The sequence below is a fragment of the Chlorocebus sabaeus genome, chromosome 12 (assembly GCF_047675955.1).
Source record: "Chlorocebus sabaeus isolate Y175 chromosome 12, mChlSab1.0.hap1, whole genome shotgun sequence".
Classification (NCBI taxonomy): domain Eukaryota; kingdom Metazoa; phylum Chordata; class Mammalia; order Primates; family Cercopithecidae; genus Chlorocebus; species Chlorocebus sabaeus.
Window position 1 is genome coordinate 75,175,435 of NC_132915.1, and position 22,466 is coordinate 75,197,900.

General features: G+C 41.4%; 1 protein-coding gene across 6 annotated transcripts in view; it reads left to right on the plus strand.

The window, feature by feature from the left end:
* Positions 1-10,551: 10,551 nt before the first annotated feature.
* Positions 10,552-22,466, plus strand: part of SLC44A1 (solute carrier family 44 member 1) — a 194,405-nt gene continuing 182,490 nt past the window's right edge. The window contains exon 1 of one of the 6 annotated variants that reach the window (XM_007968522.3): positions 10,552-10,866. In XM_007968522.3, the coding sequence (XP_007966713.1) occupies positions 10,831-10,866 (36 nt within the window). In that variant the 5' untranslated portion in view covers positions 10,552-10,830. Of the gene's footprint in view, positions 10,867-10,970; positions 11,119-22,466 lie in introns of those variants that run through there. The other 5 variants (XM_037983084.2, XM_007968521.3, XM_007968518.3 and 2 more) reach the window with 5 other exon arrangements.

A 22,466-nucleotide genomic window follows, 5' to 3' on the forward strand; every position in this document is an offset into this window, starting at 1 on the left:
CTAAAGTCTTTCCTCTGGCAAAATTTCAACTAGAACTTTCAGCAGAAAGTCTCACTATGGAAGGCCTTACATTTCCAGGAAGGTACTTGTGTTAGCAGAAAGAGCAGAAAGAGGGGCTAGAAGAAGAAATAAGAATTCAGACCTCAACATTCATTGAGGGTGTGTTATATGTCCTGAAGGCTCTTATACTTTTACCTTTACAACAATCTTATGAGAGTTCTGTTTGTTTGTCCCTATTTTATAGATAGGAAAAGTGCCCTTTTTTTTTTTTTTTTTTTTTTTTTTTTTTTTTTGAGACAGTGTCTCACTCTGTCACTCAGGCTGGAGTGCAATGGCATGATCATAATTCTCTGCAGCCTCAGTCTGCTGGACTCAAGCAATCCTCACACTTCAGCCTCCTGAGTAGCTCAGACTTCTGACATGCACCATCATGCTGGCTAATTTTTAAATTTTGTGTACAGATGAGGTCCCACTGTGTTGCCCAGGCTGGTCTTGAACTGGGCTGAAGCGATCTGCCCACCTCAAACTCTCAGAGTGCTAAGACTGTAGGCATGGGCCACTGTGCCTGGTGAAAAATTGCTTTTAGCAGAGGCTGAGGGACTTGCCCAAGGTCTCATAACTAGCAGGTGGTAAAATGGATATGTTAGCTCAATTGTCTCAAGTCTAGGGCTTTTCCCATCATGTTACAGCTACCTCTCCACATTATGGCCACTTCCATGCCCAACATGGCATTATCAAGTTATGAAAACAAATTGCATGGACTCTGGCATCAGACAGCTTGAGTTCGGATGCTAACCTTGCTACTTAATCGCTATTGGACAGTGGGCAAATTATCTCTTGGAGCAGTGACAGTGGCAATAATGCTTACCAAATAATTCACTTCTACATTTCATCCCCCTCTGATTATGTGAGGACATGTGACTAGGACTAACTAGTAAAACGCAACCAAAAGTGGTATGTGTCATTTCTAGGCTGAAGCAGTAAAAATTCTATGAGTAATTATCCAGTCCTCTCTTCTTCCAGAGAGAGAGTTGGAAGACTTCAAGTTACACAGGGTGCAGCTAAAATATCTTAGAGGCTGGGCCTGGTGGCTCATGCCTTGTAATCCCAGCATTTTGGGAGGCCAAGGCGGGTGGATCACTTGAGGTAAGGAGTTCAAGACCAGCCAGGCCAACATGGTAAACCCCTGTCTCTACTAAAAATACAAAAATTAGCAGGGTGTTGTGGCATGCACCTGTAATACCACCTACTCAGGAGGCTGAGGCAGGAGAATCGCTTGAACCCTGGGAGGTGGAGGTTGCAGTGAGCCGAGATCGTGCTACTGCACTCCAGCCTGGATGACAGAGTGAGACTCCATCTCAAAATATAAAATACAATATCTTAGAGCCTTCATAAGCCTGGGCACCTGAATGACTATGTAAAGTAGACACTATTATTGCCATCTCTCCCTCTGGACCAACTGCTCTGTCATACATACTGTGAGGGAGAAATAAACCTTTCTCCTGTTAAACCACCTAGGTTTGAGAATTAGTTTGTTATAGCAGCATAATACAGTCTAATAAGACTATCCTTTATACCTCATCTTACTAATCTCTAAAATAGTAATAATAATTTTTATTTAATAGACTTACTGTAAGGATGAAGCAGGACTTTTATATGTTATACCTGCATGCATTATCAAACTACCAAGAGGGAAGAAAAAAGTTGAATATATGGCAATCATGGTGACTTATCTCTCTGGTTTTTTTCCCCCAAAATTATAGGAAACTGGACTACATGATCTTTAAATATTCTGTGCTAGCAACTGCAATGTTCTGCTACTTCTCACCTCTAAATTTCTCTTTGACCTCAGAATTTGGTCATTCAGGTGTTCAACCTAGATTTATCAGTGATTATTCCGTGTCAAACGCTGTGCTAGTATTTGACCTCAAGAATGGTCTATAAGAAGGGACAATCAGGACTGGGCATGGTGGCTCACGCCTGTAATCCCAGCAATTTGGGAGACTGAGGCAGGTGGATCACTTGAAGTCAGGAGTTTGAGACCAACTTGGCCAATATGGTGAAACCCTGTCTCTACTAAAAGTACACACACACACAAAAATTAGCTGAGCGTGGTGGCGCTCACTTGTAATCCCAGCTACCTGGGAGGCTCAGACAGGAGAATTGCTTGAACCTGGGAGGTGGAGGTTGCAGTGAGCCAAGATCGTGCCATTGCACTCCAGCCTGGGAGACAGAGTGAGAAAAAGAAGGGACAATCTGGATTTCCCCTGAATTTAAACTGAAAACAGGGTATATACATATTTTGGGGATGGAGAGAAGATGGTCTGGAGAATCTTAGCATAGTCCCTCTTTCCTACTTTTGAGGAAGCCATACATGAAACTCTCCAGGAAGAAGCCTAGGGATGCTGGTGACAGTCATGAGCAGGCCCTTTGGGAGGGGAACAGCATGTCATTTTTGCTTTAGCACTCTCTTAAAATGTCTTTCTACATCCCTGCAACTAGCTGAGGGGGAGTAAGAGAGCAAAGCTGTCAGACCAGCAGCATCTTAATTATGGAGATTAGAAATATTTTATGCAATTGACACAGCCTCTTCTAAATTACATAGTATTAGGGAAAACGACTCTGTCTAGCACCAATGAAAAAGGAAGAAAGGAGATCTCTGAGAAAGAACAGGTTGATTTTGACAGTTTGTCCATTAAAATAATGATAGGCAAAGAAACTTCAAAAACCAAGCTAATACTACTCTTTTCATTGCCTTACACAAATCTCTTAACAGGACTTGAGGGAAGCCAGGAATGATTGTAGCTAAACTTCAAATTGCTAGTCCAGCAATGTGTGCAGACCCTGTAGCCTGCCCCGCCTCCCCATTCCTCCATGTTGTTCTGTAGCATCACACTAGGAGATAAACCACTGGAGCACTTGGGAAGCAAGTGAGTTGGTGGTCAATTTCCAGGAAGTCTATGTCCTTTGCTCAGTGGGAGAAATATCAGTTAGTATCCCTGAAGTGGTACCTTGGTATTCTCAAAAAGTTCAATTACTTCCCAAGGCCTAGTAATTTCCTGCCAGGCACAGGAGCATCTGGTTCTACTAGAATTGAGGCCCATTGAAAGCATTCTGAAGACTGAAGGTTTTGGTAAAGAATATGGAAGACTCCTGTCAATCATACTTAGGCACCATTTTTCTGAATTGAATAGGGGAGTTGATGAGTAGGGGCATAGCTCTAGCGCCTACTGTTTTTATTATTTAATCTTTCCTCCCTCTAGTCCTCCCTGTAAGATACTATCATAGTGATCATTTTAAAGCAAAAAGCCCACTGTATTACTACTTTACTCAAAACTCTTTGTTTCCTCTTTTCTGTAGGAGGTACAAATTCTAAGGCCTATGAATGCCAGAGGGTAATGTAGATAGGAGAAACTGGCCCCTGTCAGAAAAGACTTCAGAGAGTGTTTGAAACTGTGATAAACAGAAGAGCTCAGGCCAAGATCTCCCAACCTACATGCTCTTCTTACAGTGTGACATTGATATTTCCTCAAGGGTACGGTTTGGGGAGCACCAATGGTCACTTCCCTTGAATCTAAATGGGCCTATGACTATAGCAAAAGTGATGCTATGTACTACCTGAGGCCAGGTTATAAAAGGCAATGCAGCCTGGGCACGGTGGCTCACACCTGTAATCCCAGCACTTTGGGAGGCTCAGGTGGACAGATCGCCTGAGGTCAGGAGAAAACCCATCTGTACTAAAAATACAAAAAATTAGCTGGGCGTGGTGGCATGCGTGTGTAATCCCAGCTACTTGGGAGGCTGAGGCATGAGAATCACTTGAACTTGGGGGGCAGAGGTTACAGTGAGCCAAGATCATGCCATTGCACTCCAGCTTGGGCAACAAGAGAAAAACTCTGTCTCAAAATAATAATAATAATATTATTAAATACATAAGTAAAAGGTCTCAAAATAATAATAATAATATTATTAAATACATAAGTAAAAGGTAATGCAGTGTTAGCCTGGTCCTCTCAAGATGCTCACATCTGGCCGAGTGTGGTGGCTCACACCTATAATCCCAGAACTTTGGGAGGCCGAGGCAGGTGGATCACCTGAGGTCAAGAGTTCAAGGCCAACATGGTGAAACCCTGTCTCTACTAAAAATACAAAAATTAGCAGGTGCCTGTAATTCCTGTTACTCAGGAGGCTGAGGCAGGAGAATTGCTTGAACCCAGGAGGTGGAGGTTGCAGTGAGCCCAGATCATGCCATTGCACTCCAGCTTGGGTGACAGTGAGACTGTCTCAAAATAATAATAATAAAATAAATGAAAATAAAAAATAATTAAAAAAAAAAAGATGCTCACCCTTAGATCTCAGCTACCAAGCTTTGAGGAAACCCAGGTCATGTGGCAAGGCTCCAAGTAGGTATTCTGGCTGATAGCCAACAGCTAGTAACAACCTCCAGGAGTGAGGAAACTTCAAGATAACTCCTGCCTCATCCACTATCTAACTGCAACCACATGACAGCCCTCAAGTGAGAACCGCTTAGCTGAGCCTACTCTGTTCCCCCAACTGTGAGATTTGATGATTGTTGTTGTTTTAAGTTATCAAGTTTTAATTTGGTTTGTGATACAACAATAGATAACTGGAACATCCAATAGATCTTATTGATTTCTAAGCCTGCATCTTTGCTTAAGTCATTTTACACCTGAGAGTTCTCTTTTTCTCCCATCATCTTCACTTATGCAAAGCTACGTGTTAAGGACCAGCTGAAACACAATTTATGAAGCCTTTCCTAATTATTGCATTTGTGACCTGTTCTTTCCTTGTACTCTGGACACTGTATATGTTCTTCATGATTAACAGGTCATTCAGGAGAACCCCCCTCCCTGTCCTTAATAAAATAAAATGTTTTATATTATTAAAATATTTAAATATAGTTTTTTTAAGTACATGCTTTTGTCAAAACTACAAAAAATTCAAAAGTTATAATTCAGAACATGTCTCTCTTCTGTCTTGTTCTGTTTCACCACGATTTATCCCTACCTCCTCTCCAAAGGTAACTGCTGTTTACAGATTGGTACATATTCCTCACAACCTCATCTATACAGACATGCACACACGTGCTTGTGTACACGCAATTTACATCACACACACACAAGATTGACATGAACATGATTCCATCATAATCCTGTTTTGTAAACTACTGTTTTTAGTTGATGGTATATTTTAGTTATGTGTAGCCCATGTCATTAAATACAGATTGCTCTTACTTTTTAACAGTTGTGTAGAGCTTCCCATTATTTAAGCAATTACTTAACCAATCTTCTGTTTATGGAAATCTAGGTTTTTCTCAATGTTTCCTTATTAAAAACAAGATTGTATTGCTGTTGGATATTCTCAGGGTAAGAATTGCTGGGTTAAAAGAATACACCTTTTACATTTTGATACAAATTCTTAAATTTCTCCCCAGAAAGAGGGTAACTATTTATATCAGCATTAATCATGTATAGAGTACTGTGACCTTCTCTCACACTGGTTATTATTAAACTTTTAAATCTTTGCCAATTTGCTAGGTGAGGAATGATGTCTCCTAATTTTTAAACTTACAGTTTTATTATTAGTAAGGCTGAGCAACATTTCGTGTTTTATTAGTTCTTGTATTTCTTTCACTGTGGATTTTGTCTGTTATATCCTTTACTCATTTTTCTGTGGAGTGGGTTTTTTCTTTTCTTTTTTCTTTTGGTTTTAAATAGGAGCTTCTTGTGTATTATGTAAACCTTTATATAGACTTTGCAAGTATTATTTATCTCTGTCATTTGTATTTATTTTGTAGTATCTTTTGCATGTAGGAGTTTTAAAATATTTATGTAGTTAATCCTATAGGTCTTTTACTATGGTATTAGGCTAGTGTTATCCAAAGAAAAGTCTTTTATACTTCCAATATTAGAAAAGTTATTATTATTATTATTATTATTATTATTTATTTTTGACAAAGTTTGGCTCTATCACCTAGGCTGGAGTGCAGTGGTGCCATCTTGGCTCAATGCAACATCTGCCTCCCAGGCTCAAGTCATCCTCCCATCTCAGCCTCCTGAGTAGATGGGACTACAGAGGCACACCATGACGCTCGGCTAATTTTTGTATATTTTGTAGAGACCGGGTTTCGCCATGTTGCCTAGGCTGGTCTCGAACTCATGAGCTCAAGTGATTTGCCTATTTCAGCCTCCCAAAGTGCTGGGATTACAGGTATGAGCCACTGTGCCTAGCCAGAAAAATAAACCTATTTTATACCAGAAGTTTTACAGTAAACAATAACAAACAACAATAACAAGAAGTATTTTAAAAAGTAGTAATCTGATACTTAATATAAGCTTTCCTTTGAGACATTCTAGGCATTTATAAATCTAAATTCCTAGGGACTCACTGACAAAATTCATTCATTCATTGAATAAATATTTATGTAACATTCCTGGATACCAAGCTGTTTTCTAGGCTTTTGGTACACAGTGGGAACTTGTCTAGTGGAGGTGACAAATGGTTAACAGGGAAAAAATGGAACAGCATTTTTTAAATTTAAAAAAAAAATCAATCTTTGTGGACCTCCTTTAAGCTTATATAGCATGTAGACTTTTCCTTTTCATTGCATTTAAACTATACTCTGTTCTTGGTTTAAATATCTTTCCACCCCTTAAGAATGATCTAAAGGCAAGGAGTGTATTTGTCTTCGAATCCCAGGCACCCAGCTAGGTATTTGGTTCATTATAATGGCTCAAGACATGTACTGTTAAATAAATAGATTTCCCTACTTTACAAATTTCTTCTCTCCTTCTCAAATTAATACTCAAAACCCTGGTTCCGTTTTCTCTCCTTCCTCATCCCACTATCCCAAAATGAAAAACCAACACTAATTTTATGTTGGAAACAGCTGAGATCCCTGAGGACTGACGCTTGAGCACAAGCTACTTAATCAAAATCAAACATGCTTAGCTCATAGAAAGCAGTCAATACAAAAATTATTAAATGAATTGAATGACTACAATGTTTAAAAAAGTCATTCAGAAAAGTAGTAAGAGGAAGATACACCCCTCTAAACACAAGTTCATAACAAGCATTTTAAAGAGAATTCATACATTGTTTGATCTTGCAACAAAAATCCAAGTGAAACCACAAATAAAAGCCAGAGTTATTAATAAATATTGGAGGAACATCAACTTACAAGTGTGAGCTGAAACAAAGTTGCAGAGCTAAGGACTTAAGAACTGCCAGTCTTGCTGAATACAATGTTGTCTTTTTCTGTTGCATGTCTGAGTTTGGGAAAGCTCTCTTAAGGTAAAGCGGATTTTTATCTTCTGGTTTAACTGGGAGGCTGAGATACATTTCTAACTTCTCAAACAGTGACCTGCTCTTGCCTCTCTGGCAATGAATGAACAGTTACAGCCTTTGGTTACAATTAGTTTTTGCTTTTGGAGCATCTCCCAGGGGTGATATATGAATGCTCAAGAGGAAGAGGTTGTGAGGCAAATCTGGAAGCTGGGACTCTGCTGAAGCAAATATGCTCTTGTGGGATGTGGCTGTGAGCACAGTATGTGCTAAAATGTAAATAACACAGCCAAAGCACCAAATGCCACGGTTTTTAAATTAAGAGGACTTCTCAGCAGTTATAGACATATACATGTAGAGATGCATTTGTATTTCTGTTACCCCAAAACCTGAAATCATGTGAACAACGAGTCAGGCTTTATTAAAATCATTGGAAAGACCATTAATTCAATGTTTTCCCTCAGTGAGTGACCAGTACCAAGTCCTCTATCTGAAGCTGGCACCCTTGGAATTCACACAGCCAATTACGCAATACCAGACCATTGGGAAGCATTTCTGGCTGGCTCAGCTGGTGATCCGATTTTACCCTGCAGCACCAAGATTGATAGACCTTATAATTTTATCCTGGTTAGCGCAGATGGTTTTTACATAAGTTTTTAAAAACCTCCTTTCTCCCAAAAGAAAAAGAAAAACAACCTAAGCCCTTCCGAAGGGGCTTGCCCTGGTAACATCTCACGATGGTAGATAAGTACCCTGATCACTGGCTTAAGAAAAAAAAGAAATCCCTTTTGTGATTTCTGAGTTTGTTGTGGTTTAATTTCATTGAATGCTGTGTGTACTTGTTTATAAGAGTGAAAAGGAATAGTAATTTGCCTCTCTAAATCACTCCTTTCACGAGGCTTTTTTTGGGCATGAGGGGAATGGGAAAGAGACTCATTCTTAGAAGGTACAGCATATCCAATGCACGAGCTGTTAGTTTCCCTCATGCTAATGACGAGGTATAATTTTGAAACATCACATTCATATGCATATATGGTGCATACATACATAAGTGGTGTATTTACAAAGCACCTTAGAGAATCTTAGAACTCTTAGTTCTATTAACCCTTAAAGGGAAAACCAGAGTTCAGATCAGTCAAGCACAATGGACTGTGCTTGCTTTCAATTATATTCACCCATTAGCTATGTCTAGGAAAGAGATCTCTAAAAAAGCAAAATACATTTTATGAAGCACTGCCACAGTCTGTTACGCATTTATCTCCTTCTACAGTTCCAATTACAGAATAAGCAGTAGCTACTACACGGAACAACAGCACTAGCCAAAAAGATTTTTCTAATCTGAGAAATGCTCCCATATTGACTCTGCTAAGAGAAACAACTCCCCTTTCCTTGACTATAAAGAAGGAAGACAGATGGCTTCTTGTTTAGGACTGTAATTTTACTTTCAGTCTCCTCCCTGAGTTAAAAACAAGATGTACTTTTCTGGCTTTGAGGGAAAAATCTCAAGGGAATGTTTTTTATTCCTGGCCACACTGAATAATTCAACAATCATTTGAGAGAGCTGAGGGAGATACAAAGGAGAAAATACTTTTCCTTGTTCTCAGGGAGTTTACAATCTAACTCTGGAGTTTACAACCAGAATTGGGACTAGAACCATTAGAGTTTTATGTCTTCGCTTGTATTTGTCGGTCTAATGGTTATCAGAAACACATGTAGGATTCTCTAGCTCCGTGGTATGGTGGACCCTCTGATCGAATTGAAAGGAAACTAGAAAGAATGCAGAAGAATTCAAGATCTTAAGCAGTTGAGTACTTGCTGACCTAGCAGCACTTCCTTACGTTATTTGATCTTGACCACAAGCCTTTGCGGTCATCCTTGCTACCAGCGTATCACAGAAGAGGACAATGAGATTTGGAGAGGTAACTCGTCCACAGTCACGAACTCAGGAAATGGCATAGGAAAACACCAATTAGGAATTTTTCTCTGGCCCTTTCTGTAGCTGTCCCCTTACAGGCTCCCATTCCAATTTTCCTTGGCTTAGATTCCCTTTCAATGCATGTAAAGTCAATTTAATTCTGTGTTCTTTTCTTCCCTCTACACTTGAAGTAATCTTTAAAACGTGATGTCTCATATTTGGTGAATCAGTGCTTTTGGAAGTCTCACTCCCTTGCGTCTTTGCAAATAAAGTTTTTCTTTTTTTTTTTTTTTCCTGTGTCTGTCTTTTAAGACATTCTGTGACAAGATGAAATGAGATATGAAGGCTCTAACAGTGCCTGATAAATGTGTTTTTTAACATTAGTCATTACCCTTAGTTTTATTTCTTTCACTTTTTAACTGTTTTCGCCTCACACTGTATTTCCTAACGACTCTTTTGGAACTGTAAATTTCTTGAAGGTAGTGACCAGGTCTACTCTAACTTGTTGCTGCTTCCTTTAGTCTTACTGATTTAGCAACAGTACCTTGGTAAGTCTCTTCTGTTCGTCTCTTTATTGCCAGTACCAGTTACTGGAACTTAGTGTGTCATCGATAAGTATTTTTAATATGAGTAAATTAATGTCCCCTTTTTGTTTTTTGTAGACTATCCTGTATAGGAAAGTTTAGCTTAGATCCAGTATGGCTTTGACTTGCAAGCCTGGATAACTTTTAACCTTTTCCTCATTTCTGGCTATTTATTACCATTTCAACCTTGGGGAATTTCATTAGGTTCTTGGTCCCTTTCAAGGCTCAGTTTCCACATCAGCAAAATGGGGACAGTAGCAACAGATACTTCTTTCTTCCAGTCTTTTTATCACCTACTCTTTCTCCAGGAAAGGTTTCTTGTGTACGCTTTCCTCTGGAGAAAAGAAGAGCGGACAGAGCGATAAGAAGCCATCAGGATCCTGAGTTGTGCGCCCAGTAGGGAGAGGGAGCAGTCCCGCTTGCGTCCCGGGTCCGGAAGCAATCAGGCCCCTTTTCGGCAGCGAGTTGGCCCGGTCTTCGTCTGCCTCAGCCCGCTTTGCCCTCTAGCCTCGAGGCAGAGAGCTGCCTCGGTGCCACAGCTAAATAAGCCCGGCGCCGCGCAGTCTCTGACACGCGCGGAAGGGCCCGGCCTCGTTCTGGCTGCCGCCGCCCTGCCGCCCGCAAGGCGCTGCACTGGGGGCGGGGAGTCTGATGGGAGACGCGCGCGGCGCTGAGGAGGCGGCGGCCCGGGAGAGGGAGCGGGAGAGGGACTGGGCGCGGGAGGCGGGAGGCGGGGAACAGAGGGAGGCGCCGCCGCCGCCGCCGCCCGCCCCTTTCCGCTGGGGAGCAGCTGCTGCAGCAGGAGCAGAGCAGGAGCCGCGCAGCCGCCGCCGCCGGGGGATGTGGCCGGTGTCTGCCCCTAGCCGCGCCGCCTCTTGAGTACCAGCCGCCGCTGCAGCCACCGCCGCCGCCTAGCCGTGCGGGGCCAGGCCGCGCCCTCCCCGGGCGCCCGCCGGCTCGCATGCCGAGGGGCTCCGGGGCGTAGCTGCGCGCCCGGCGCCGCCTCCGGGCTCCTTCGGCCCCGCCATGGGCTGCTGCAGCTCCGCCTCCTCCGCCGCGCAGGTGAGGGGCTCCCGCCTCCCGGCCGCCCGCCCGGATGCCTCCCGTGCGCCGCGTCGCTCGGCGGGCGCCCGCCGTCCGATACCTCTCGCTGTCCCCAGCCTTCCCTGAGCGCACCGTGCAGTCCAAAGACCCCCACGCCGCCTTTCCCTCTCCCGGGTGCCGCCGATGCCCGCGCGCTGGCTCCCCGGTCCCGCCGATGCCCGCGCGCTGCTCCGCGGCTGCCGACTCGCAGGCGCCTCTGCGCGTCCCCTGGTGCGTCCTCAGCTCTTCCCGGCCCCTTCCCCACTTGGCCCCCTCCTCCCAGTCACACCTGAGCGGCCCGTCCCGCCAGCCGGCAGGTAGAGGCTGCACTGGCGCCTCCTCTGCCCCAGGTGGCATCCCCTTCCCTGTTCTTCCGGGCCTGGCTCCTCTCTTCCACCTCCGTGGTGTCTCCCCGCCATCCGTCGCCTGTTTTCTGTGCTCCTCGCAGGTGTACCCCCAGCAAGGGCTCTTCACCTCTTCCACCGAATTCCGGTTTCTGCTTCATTAGATATTCTGTCCCTTTTCTCTTGCCTGCTGCCTCCCGGCTGGGTTCGGATGTTTCAGCGGGTCCCAGAGCCCTTCCACGGCCCGCTCCGCAGACCTCGCTTGCTCGCTTGCACCCCATCCCCCCTTGGTGCCGTGACCCGGGCCCCGCGGCCTCCCCGCACTCGGAGGCCCCTGCGGGAGCGCGGATTCTGGGCTGGGAAGGAGATTGGGCACCTGGTGGGTGACGGGAGCGTTACGGAAACTCCCTCTTTGTTGCCAGTGTTACAGGAGGAAGAGGTTCCGAATTTAGTTTTTCTGTGGGCACTGGCTGAATGTTGTCGCTGAGGGCTGAGATGCAGAGATTTCTCCCAGCTTCTACCCTGCCCCCATCCAAATTTCGCCAACCTCCTTCTCTCGGATCCGAGCCCTTAACCTGGGTGGATATGTTTAGACAACTGTATGAGGATCAAATGTAATAGAACTTGACTACTGGCCACTAATAACTGAGAGGACCTGTTTGTAAATTACCTAATTTAGTGGATTAGTGAGTGTATTTACAAATACTATAAAAAGCAATCAGGAATACTGCATCAAACTGTCTTGTGGTGGTGTATGAAAAATAGGCTCTGACAACGCCTGGGATGTAATCTCACAGTTTCATTAGCGTAGAATTTAACTGTGGTCTGTGATTTGTTTGTTTTAGGGGGCAGGAAAGGGTTCTTGTTTTTAGAAATAAAGAATGGTTGTTGGTGAAGAAAAATGCTAGTTTGGGGGAAAAAAAAATTCCTCCAGAGATCTAGCATCTGTGATAATGCCAGAAGTGTTTTTACTGCTGCTAAATGACTATATATAACTCAGTTTTAAATAACCTGCATACTTGTTCTGAAAATCTGAGATCTGTTAGAGAGAAAATGACTAGAATTGCAGATGAATGGGGACATTTATGTTTTATTAGGTATCCATCCTATCATCCTATTCCTCCAGTCCTTTGTTTTTTTTGAGAGTTTGCTTACCCGTTTGGTTTTCTTTTTTTTTTCTACTAGCATTATAGTCAGGCTTATTGGTGTAGTTAAACATTCCTATTCAATTATAATAGCAAAGAAAAAACTATATATAGAGGTGTTAGGAAGGAGAGGCTTGGTATATCAGAGTTTTCATATTAACATATAAAGGCGTAGAATTGCACATAACTTTCAGCTGGTTAGGATTTTGTGGGGTCTAGTTGGGTGCTCTTTAATATTTAAATATAATTTTCACCAAAAAGGTGTTTTTCAGATTGCCTTTCTTTTCAGAATTGAGTTAATTTACTTTCTCTTTTGGTGGTGAAATGCCTTTAAGACAGAAAAGTATTGATAGTTTATGGTTGACTTGTTCAGTGCGTGAACAATTAAATTTGGGAGGGATGGGTGCTGCACCAGAACTCTGCTTTAAAACAGGTAGTGGGTCTTGCATTTGTCTAGCTCAGCGTCATACTTTTTAGAATGCTATCATATACATTTTCTTTTCTTTTACCTCCTCTCACTGTAGAACATGCCATGTTCTACAGATAAGATGCATGTCATGCACCCAAGGGGTGCATTTTTTTCCTGTGGATTCCTGTAACCAATCAACAGCTGTCACATTTTTAAGTTCAGCTTTAAGGACTTGTAGTGTTCAGTGGAGCATTGAGGGGCAGGTTTTGTGCCAAAGAGCTGATCTTTTTTTTTTTTTTCTTATTTGAGATTTTTGGCATCCTTCTTCATTTGTGAAATGTTACTAATCTGCTGGTATTTTAACTCTCCTTTCAGGAGCATCACCAGTTTTAGAATACTGTTGTTCCTATATGTGTTTTTAAACAAAATAGGGTTGCAACTCCACATTTTCTCCTGCCTCTCCTAGGGGTCTCAAATGTATTTTCTTCTTCTTCCTTTTTTTTTTTAGATGGGGTTTTGCTCTTGTTGCCCAGGTTGCTGGAGTGCAATGGTGCGATCTTGGCTCACTGCAACCTCTGCCTCCCAGGTTCAAGCGATTCTCCTGCCTCATCCTCCCAAGTTGCTGGGATTATAGGCATGTACCACCTCACCTGGCTAATTTTATATTTTTAGTAGAGACAGGATTTTGCCATGTTGGTCAGACTGGTCTCGAACTCCTGACCTCGGGTGATCTACCCGCCTCGGCCTCCCAAAGTGCTAGTATTACGGGCATGAGCCACCGCACCCTACCAGGGGTCTCAAATGTATTTTCACTCAGAATATGTTTGTTTCATCGCTTCTACTGGATTGTAAGCTTCTGGAGCACAAGAACTGTTTTTGTTTTCCTTATTTGTGTATCCACTGCAGTGCCTCACTGTAGCTTGTACTTAATAGTTGCTCAGCAGTAGTCCCTGGAGGGAATATGTAGACATATATTTGAACCTCTGACTGGCAAGTGGCATCGAATGTGACTCTAGCCCTGACCCATTGAATTCTATAGGCTGGTTGATTAATTCTGCCAAGCCGTCCTCTTCTAAACTCAAACCTGGACTGTTTAAGTTAAAACTTACCTGCCTTTTCTACATCTCTGTTCTTTCAGTGGTACCATCAGCTTGCAAAATTGTTCAAGGTTTTCCTTTGCTCCTGGTGACCTGCTTAATGTGTATGTTTTAGATGGAGCAGTGACTATAACATCTTAAAAGAGCTTGTCTGCAAACTCTAATGATAACCTACACAACACATGAAAACAATGTGCTTTGAGGTAATCTGCAGTTCAGTTTAGCTTTTCTCAGCAGTATCTTCAGCAACTTTAAAGCTCTGGCAGGTTTTTATCAATGTAAATAAAGTGCATTTTCTTTTTGTAGCAGGGATTCACTTTTGAAATACAATTTATTTTCCCTTATAGTCTCTTACTATGTTGTAGATTCTCATAAAAGAGTTTGTGGTCTTCCAAAGTTTGATCTCTTGTAGTCTGTCCTGGTATTATTTTCATTTTCTTGGCAGTATCTGGGTATCATAATTTCCCATCAAAATAATTATACCGTTTTAGGATTTAGATCAAAGAAAAGTGTCACATTCTATACTAGTATTTCATTGCTAGAGGAGCAGATTATTGGCAAAATAATTTGTGCTGTATCAGCTATGTACATCTAGGATCTTAAAAGTGAGTGAGGGCTCTTAAAGAACTTTTAAAATTATTTTAAAAAAATTAATGACCATTACAAGGTGTTTACTAATATTGGTAATTGCTCAATACCGACCAACACATGATAGTCTTTGCCTAAAAGTCTTTTGAGGGGAACTTTAAGATAGTCTTGAGTTTCTTTTTACAGTACTAATCCTCCCTAAGGCTCTTAAAATTTACTCCCATCTCCCTATAATTCGTTTGTTCTGGTATAACCTGACATAATTTCTATCCTTGTAATGTTAAACTTCAAAGTTCACTTGTAAATCTTCAGATTTATTAAAATGCTCTTTCCCATTGACAAACCAGTTTGAATGAATCTTTTGAAATATTACTTAGCAAATTGCCATAAGTTTTTGTCCTTAATGGCTACATCATATTTCTCACAGCAGTGCTTTGGAGGCCAGGAGATTTTGCAAGTTCTGTGAAGTTCTGTGTCCTTCAGTTCTAACCTTAGAAATTGTGAGAGGGATGGAGGACAATCTTTCAGGTTGAACAAACTGCCCCTTGTCTGTCTAGCTTTAGGAGACTTTTGTCCACTGTCTCATTCTGTGGTCTTCAAATTGAAGGCTGTATATTTAACTGTCTTTTTGTAGCCCTCATATTCTGTTTTGGGAGTAATAAAAAACAATCAGAAGTGGTTTACAAATGCTGGTTAACATTTGCATATGCTAACTGTGCTTTAACAGAATTTTAATAATACCATCATCTATATCAGCTTCGTGGAGTTTGAAGTCAGATGGTAAAAATTAAATTTGAAGAGTGTAGTGGGAATTACCAACAGAGACTAAAGTTGCTCAATTAAATTATGACCTGCAAAGTAAACTTGATCTAACGGGAACAGAAGTCATGGCATGAAGCCTTTTTTTCTTTCCTCTTCTGAATATTGTGCTGTTAGCGTAGAGGATCTACTCCTCAAAATATGTAAATCAAAGTTAATGTCAAAATTGGAAAATAATGTAGAAATGGTAATTTTTTTTTTTTTTTTTTGAGCCAATGTTTGGCTCTTGTTGCCCAGGCTGGAGTGTGGTGGCATAATCTCGGCTCACTGCAATTTCTGCCTCCCGGGTTCAAGTGATTCTACCGTCTCAGCCTCCCAAGTAGCTGGGATTGCAGGCGCTTGCCACCATGCCCAGCTGATATTTTTAAAAAAAATTTTTAGTAGAGATATGTTTTCACCATGTTGGCCAGGCTGATCTCAAACTCCTAACCTCAGATGATCCACCCACCTCAGCCTCCCAAAGTGCTGGGATTACAGGCATGAGCCGCCACGCCTGGCCAATTCCCAAATCTTAAATTGCAGTTTACTAATTTTTTTTTTTTTTTTTTTTTTGAAACAGGGTCTTGCTCTGTCCCCCAGGCTAGAGTGCAATGACATGATCATAGCTCACTGCAGCTTTGATCTCCTGGGCTCAAGTGATCCTCCCACCTCAGCCTCCTGAGTAGCTGAGACTATAGGTGCGAGATCATGCCTGGCTATTTTTTTTAATGTTTTAAATTTTTTGTAGAGACAGGATCCCACTATGTTGCCTAGGCTGGTCTCAAACTCCCGGGCTCAAACGATCCTCCTGCCTTGGCCTCCCAAAGTGCTAGGATTATAGGCGTGAGCCACTGCACCCAGCCTACTTTTTTATCTTTAGAAAAGGTTTACTTAATAAAAGTTTGAAGTAAAGAATTTCCAAGTTAAATTTCACGCCGCCATTTGGAACTTCCTATAGTTGCTATCCGGAGAGTAGCATGGTACAGCAAAGCTAGTCTACCTAGAATGCTTCCAGGCTTAACAAATACTATACTATCAAATACTATTTGCTGTGTTAACAGTACAGTCATTTAAAAGTGTTATTGGCCTGGGAAAATTATTCATAAATATATATTCTACTACCAGTAATTGGTTAATAATTGTTTTTCTGTGCTCGCCTTTCCCCTGCTCAAACTGCAAAGAAAGAATGAAATATTTCAATTTTGTAATTTTGCCTCAGATTTTTGGGACTATAGGGGATATACGAGATAAGCCTACTATCACTTTTCTGTTGATCTAAACTAGAATGTAGGAACATGAAGTAGACTGAGGTCAGAGAGATACATTATGAGGTAACTGGGATTAGAAACCTTAGTCTCTTAATCTCTTGTCCTTTCTGTAGTACAGTACTATTAATTCTTAATGTCTTAGGTTTTCTTTTCCTTTCATCCTTGGCTGTACATTGGAATCACTTGGAGAAGTTTACAAATACTATGGAAGTGATGCCTGGGTCCTATTCCCAGAGATTCTTATGTATTGGTCCAAGACTGCTGGCTAGGCATCACAATTTTTTTTTTCTTTTTTATAACTGCTTCTTGCAGAGCAGGGCTAACCCATAGTAGTGCACCCAGAGTAGCCAGCATCAAAACTTTTAAAAGTTCCCCTGGTAGCCCTCATGTGTCACCAAGTTTGAGAGGCACTGTTCCTTACCCTTTCTCTAGGTAATTTTATCCCTCGTATGGCTTCAGTTACAGTCTGTATGTTAACAGTTCCCAAACTAAATTACTGTCCTCGTCGCTGATCCTTATATCCAACTGATTAATTAGCATCTACACTGGAATATTGTACAGGCAACTCAAACTCAGCATGTTTTTAAATCTGTCCTCAAAATCGTACCCCTCACCCCTGGCTTTTTCAGTACTTTATCTCTGGTTCACTGAATGATGCCAATGTCCTGGTTGTGGAAACTGGAGACTTGAGTCCTGTAGGGAAACTGCCTCTCACTCTTTTGTATCTAGTCACCACATCTTGCCTCTTTGACCTTCTCAACGTCACTGCCAGCACTCTAGTTCAAACCTCTGTCATCTCCAGCCCAGATCTCTCCGTAACTATTCATGCTCCCTTCTAATTTTTCTTCGTATTGCAGTCTTGGTGATCTTTGAAAAATCCCAAGCTGATTGTCTTCCTCTCCTATTTAAAACTCTTTAATGGTTTCCCATTGCTCTTAGGACAAAGACCAGAACCCCTGACCCTGGACAATAAGACCCTGTGTGTGGCTATTCTCCATCTCTCTAAAGGGTCACCTTGTGCTGTGCTTTTCTTTGCTCATTGCACTGCAGCCTCACAGATTCTTCAGTTGGTTGTATTCCTTCCTCTTAGAGGGCTTTTCCATATGTGGTTCACTTGTCTAGAAGGCTCTTTGCTTTGCTCCCTGGCTTTTGGCTGGTTGCTTTAAGTTTCAGCCTGAAAGTCACTTCCTTGGAAAAGCCTTTTCTGATCCCTTCAAACTAGGCCATGTCTCCTCATTAAACTCTCATAGCCTTATGTGTTTTTCCTGTGAGCACTTAAAGCAGTAAACACATAATTTTACAGTTAATATTAATGTCTAGACTAGGAGGTGACAGACTGCAGCCCATGGGCCAAATCTGACCTGCTACCTGTTTTTGTGTGACTTGCAAGCTAAGAATGGTGTTTACATTTTTAAGTGGTTGAAACAAATCAAAAGCATATGGTTTCATGATAAATTTGTTTCATAAATTATGACATTTTAATTTCTTTGTAAGGGTTTATTGGGACACAGTCATACTAATTCATTTACTTGTCTATAGCTGCTTTCATATGACAATGGCAGAGTTGAGTAGTTGTGACAGAGGCCTTATGGCCTGCAAGCATAAATATTTACTCTGTGGCCCTTTACAGAAAATGTTTGCTGACCCTTGCTCTAGGCTGAGTTGATGAAGAGAGGGCCCATGTTTGCTTTGTTTATTGCCATCTTGGTGCTTAGCTGGTACCAATACATGGTAGGCACTCATGAAATATTTGAATGAATTAACAAATATTTTCTTTCCCTCCATGGATAGAGGTGATTGAACTTTTACCTTAGAATGCTGGGGTTTTAAAATTCATTATAAAATTGTAAAAAAGATTCTTCTTTAGAAGATTCTTAACAGAATTTTCAGCAGCTCTCTTAAGCAGCTTGTCTGTTGAAGGTATACATGTCATTTATAAAGCAAGTATACTTATAAAGGTGTAAGTTACTGGGTCAAGGTGGATGGGAAAGGGCTAGTGCACTCAAGTAATGGACCAGTCAGGTTTACAGTGCTGATGTTTTTATAGCAGGCACAAATGGGTGAGACTTTATGGCAAGCATTGTAAAGAAAACGTGTTAGAGCTGGTGAAAAATTTAAGTCGTTAAAGAGTTAGACATTGTTATCTCTGCTGTGGGAATTCACTCTGTAAAGACAGTTAAAGTTTTTGACACAGTAATATTTCCTCCTTTTTGGTACTTTTTGTTTTCTCATTTATTTGGAATATAGTAGAGCATAATGTTCCAATTTTGAATTTATGCATTGTATAAAATTTAGTATTTTTTTGGCAATTTAAAAAACAGATTTACATTTTTCAGTATGTTTTTTTATACTCAATAGAGGGATGCCAGTTTTTTCCCTCTGGGGGACTCCTTTGTTATTGCATAATATGATAATGTTGTATAATAGGATTCATTTAACAAACATTTGGTTGATAAACCACTGAAATTTATTTTTTTGTGAATATATTAGTATTCCTTTTAGTTGCTCTCTACAATATTCCACAGCCAGATATTTAGACTTTTATTTAGTAGGGAAACCCTTAAAAGCAACTTTTATTCCAATTTTTAAGGTTGCCAGAAATGCTGAAAATTATTAAATGTAAGTGTTTGACTTCTGGATATGTTTATAATACGTAAAGTAAAAAAAACCAGCAAGAAGATGGAAAAATTGAAAACAGATGACTACTTCAAGATATTTAAGTAGTAGGAAGGTATTAAAGTTTGTTTGTTTTTTTTTTTTTTGTAGATTTGTGATAATATAATGATGATTATGTTCTCAGAAAATTCTTCATTACAGCTATAAGAAATAAAAAAGGCCAGGTTTGGTGGCTCACACATATAATCCCAACACTTTGGGAGACTGAAGCAAGAGGATTACTTGAAGCCAGGAGTTCTAGACCAGCCTGGGCAATATAGTGAGACCCATCTCTACAAAAAATAGAAAAAAAAAAATTAGCCGGGTATGGTGTTGTATGCTTTTGGTCTCAGCTACTTGGGAGGCTGATGTGGGAGGAAGATCTCTTGAGTCTGGGAGGTCGAGGCTGCAGAGAGCGATGATTGTGCCTGTACTCCGGCCTGGGTGGCAGTGAGACCCTGTCTTTTTTTTTGAGATGGAGTCTCACTATGTTGCCCAGGCTGAAGTGCAGTGGTGCAATCTCGACTCGCGACAACCTCTGCTTCCTGGGTTTGAGCAATTCTCGTGTCTCAGCCTCCAAGTAGCTGGAACTACAGGTGCCCACCACCATGCCTGGCTAACTTTATGTATTTTTAGTAGAGACAAGGTTTCTATGTTGGCCAGGCTGGTCTTGAACTCCTGACCTTGTGAATCCGCCCGCCTCGGCCTCCCAAAGTGTTGGGATTACAGGCGTAAGCCACTGTGCCCGGCTGAGACCCTCTCTTAAACAAACAAGCAAGCCAATAATAATAATTTTAAAAAACCCTTAAATCCAAATAGCTAAAACATTAAGGAAAATTGATTATCTCCTGTAAGTCAAGGGGTAAGGTAGCTTCCAGGTTGGGTAGTTCAGTGGCTTGATGATGTCAGCAAGGCCATAAGTTCTCTCCTTGTTTCTTTTTTGTCATTTTACGGAAGGTAGCTTTTTCTTAATTAGCTCCCCTCAAGATCCCAAGATGGCTATGGCTCTTCTTACCGTCTTTTGCTGAGCTGACAATCTCCAGTGGTTTTCCTTTCATGGGAATTAGAGAGGGCTGCACACTCATCCCTAAACAAGCTGTAACGAGAGGAAGGCAAAGGACTCTGCAATTGGTTTAGACTAACCAGGACTTCCCTCTGAATCAAGTGAGAGGCAAAGCAACACCAGAACTAAAGGAGGACTTTGCCAGCAAGGTGGTGGCAGGGATGCAGGAGCGGGCACGGTGGCTGAATAGGTAGCCAATACTATCTGCTATGGTTTTGCCATCTTCTTTTGTCTTTAAATCAGACTTCTGTAGTGTTTCCTAACATTTTACTTATAGCTCCATTATGAACTTCACAGTTCGTAGTTCAAAGTCACACAGTTATCTTCTTATTGTCCTAGTGATGCTGCTCAAGCCATTGCTGAAACCCCTGTCTTTCTTTTTTGCCCACCCCCACTGCATCTTTCCCATTCTGAGCTAAGGACAGCTTCAAATGAAGAAGAGCATTTTGAGGTTGGATTAATGGTTAAGTAGTGAGTTAGTATTCTTGCAAGCCATGGTCCCTCAAGAGCACCTTGGGGGTTAGTATGACCTCTTCTCTCTCTGGCTCACAATCTCCTTTTCTACCTCTTTTGAAGTCTCACTTCTGTCTATGTTTATCTCTGTTTCAAAATTGGATATCAAAAAACTGATAGTTTTTATTTTCCTTATTTTTCTTTCCACCTCCAGCTAATACACTTAAGGAGCTATAATACTGAGTGGAATACACTAAAGAGGGAAAAAGAGAGTGCCTCTGTTTTCTTTTTTTTTTTAACTTGCTTACTTTCAGGGTTTTTTTTTTTTTTTAAATAACTAAACTGAAAAGTCACATCATTATTTGGAGTATCTCTGATATAAAGAGTTCTCACAGTATATAAAAGGCATCCTTGCAATACATAATTTATAGAAGGAAATAAACTAATGTGTAAATATGTTCAATTTTGTTAACCAAATTAAAGCAAAGAGGCATCCTTTCACATCTGTAACTTTGGTAATAGTTAACAAAATAATATTAATTGCCCAAGTGGTTTTGACTCAAATATACTTTATTGATTTGCTGGAATAAATTGGAATGATCCTCTTGAGATACATTAAAAGCCTTAAAAAAAATTGACACCCTTTATTTGGTAATTCAAAAGTTGAGAAATGCTATATGTAAGAATCTTTTTACTGTAGCGTTATTTATAATGGCAAAAAGTTTAAAGCATCATATGTTTGCTGTAAAACTTTCTTTTTCTTTTTTAAAATTTATTTATTTATGTATTTATTTATTTTTATTTAATTTTTTTTAGACGGAGTCTTGCTCTGTCACCCAGGCTGGAGTACAGTGGCGTGATCTTGGCTCACTGCAAGCTCTGCCTCCCATGTTCATGCCATTCTCCTGCCTCAGCCTCTCGAGTAGCTGGGACTACAGGAGCCCACCACCATGCCTGGCTAATTTTTTGTATTTTTTAGTAGAGACGGGGTTTCACCATGTTAGCCAGGATGTTCTCAATCTCCTGACCTTGTGATCCGCCCGCCTCAGCCTCCCAAAGTGCTGGGATTACAGGCATGAACCACTGCACCCAACTTCTTCCTTTTTCTTATTAAAATCCATTTGAATTTAGTCTGTTATACTTCCTCATTGCCAACTAAATGATCCTCCCTTAGTCATTGAGTGGCCTTTTGCCTTCCTCAGAAGTCCTTTCACTATTTCTTCTCTAAACAGCTGTTAGAATCCGGAGGATTGAACACCATTGTGTACTGGGAGGAGGGTGGGCTCTATAGCCAGACTATATTGATGTGAATCCCACCTTGTCACTAGTTGAGTTATTTGGGGCCACATTCTTTTTTTTCTTTCTTTTTTTTTTTTTTTTTGAGACAGAGTCTCACTCTGTAGCCCAGGCTGGAGTGCAGTGGCACGATCTCGGCTCACTACCAGCTCCGCCTCCTGGGTTCACGCCATTCTCCTGCCTCAGCCTCCCGAGTAGCTGGGAGCACAGGTGCCTGCCACCACGCCCGGCTTATTTTTTGTATTTTTAGTAGAGACGGGGTTTCACCGTGTTAGCCAGGATGGTCTCGATCTCCTGACCTCGTGATCTGCCCGCCTCAGCCTCCCAAAGTGCTGGGATTACAGGCGTGAGCCACCATGCCCGGCCTGGGCCACATTCTTTAACCTTTGGTGCCTGAGTTTCACCAGCTGTAAAATATAAACAATAATAAAACTTGCCTCAGAAGCTTTTAGCAAACTGCACA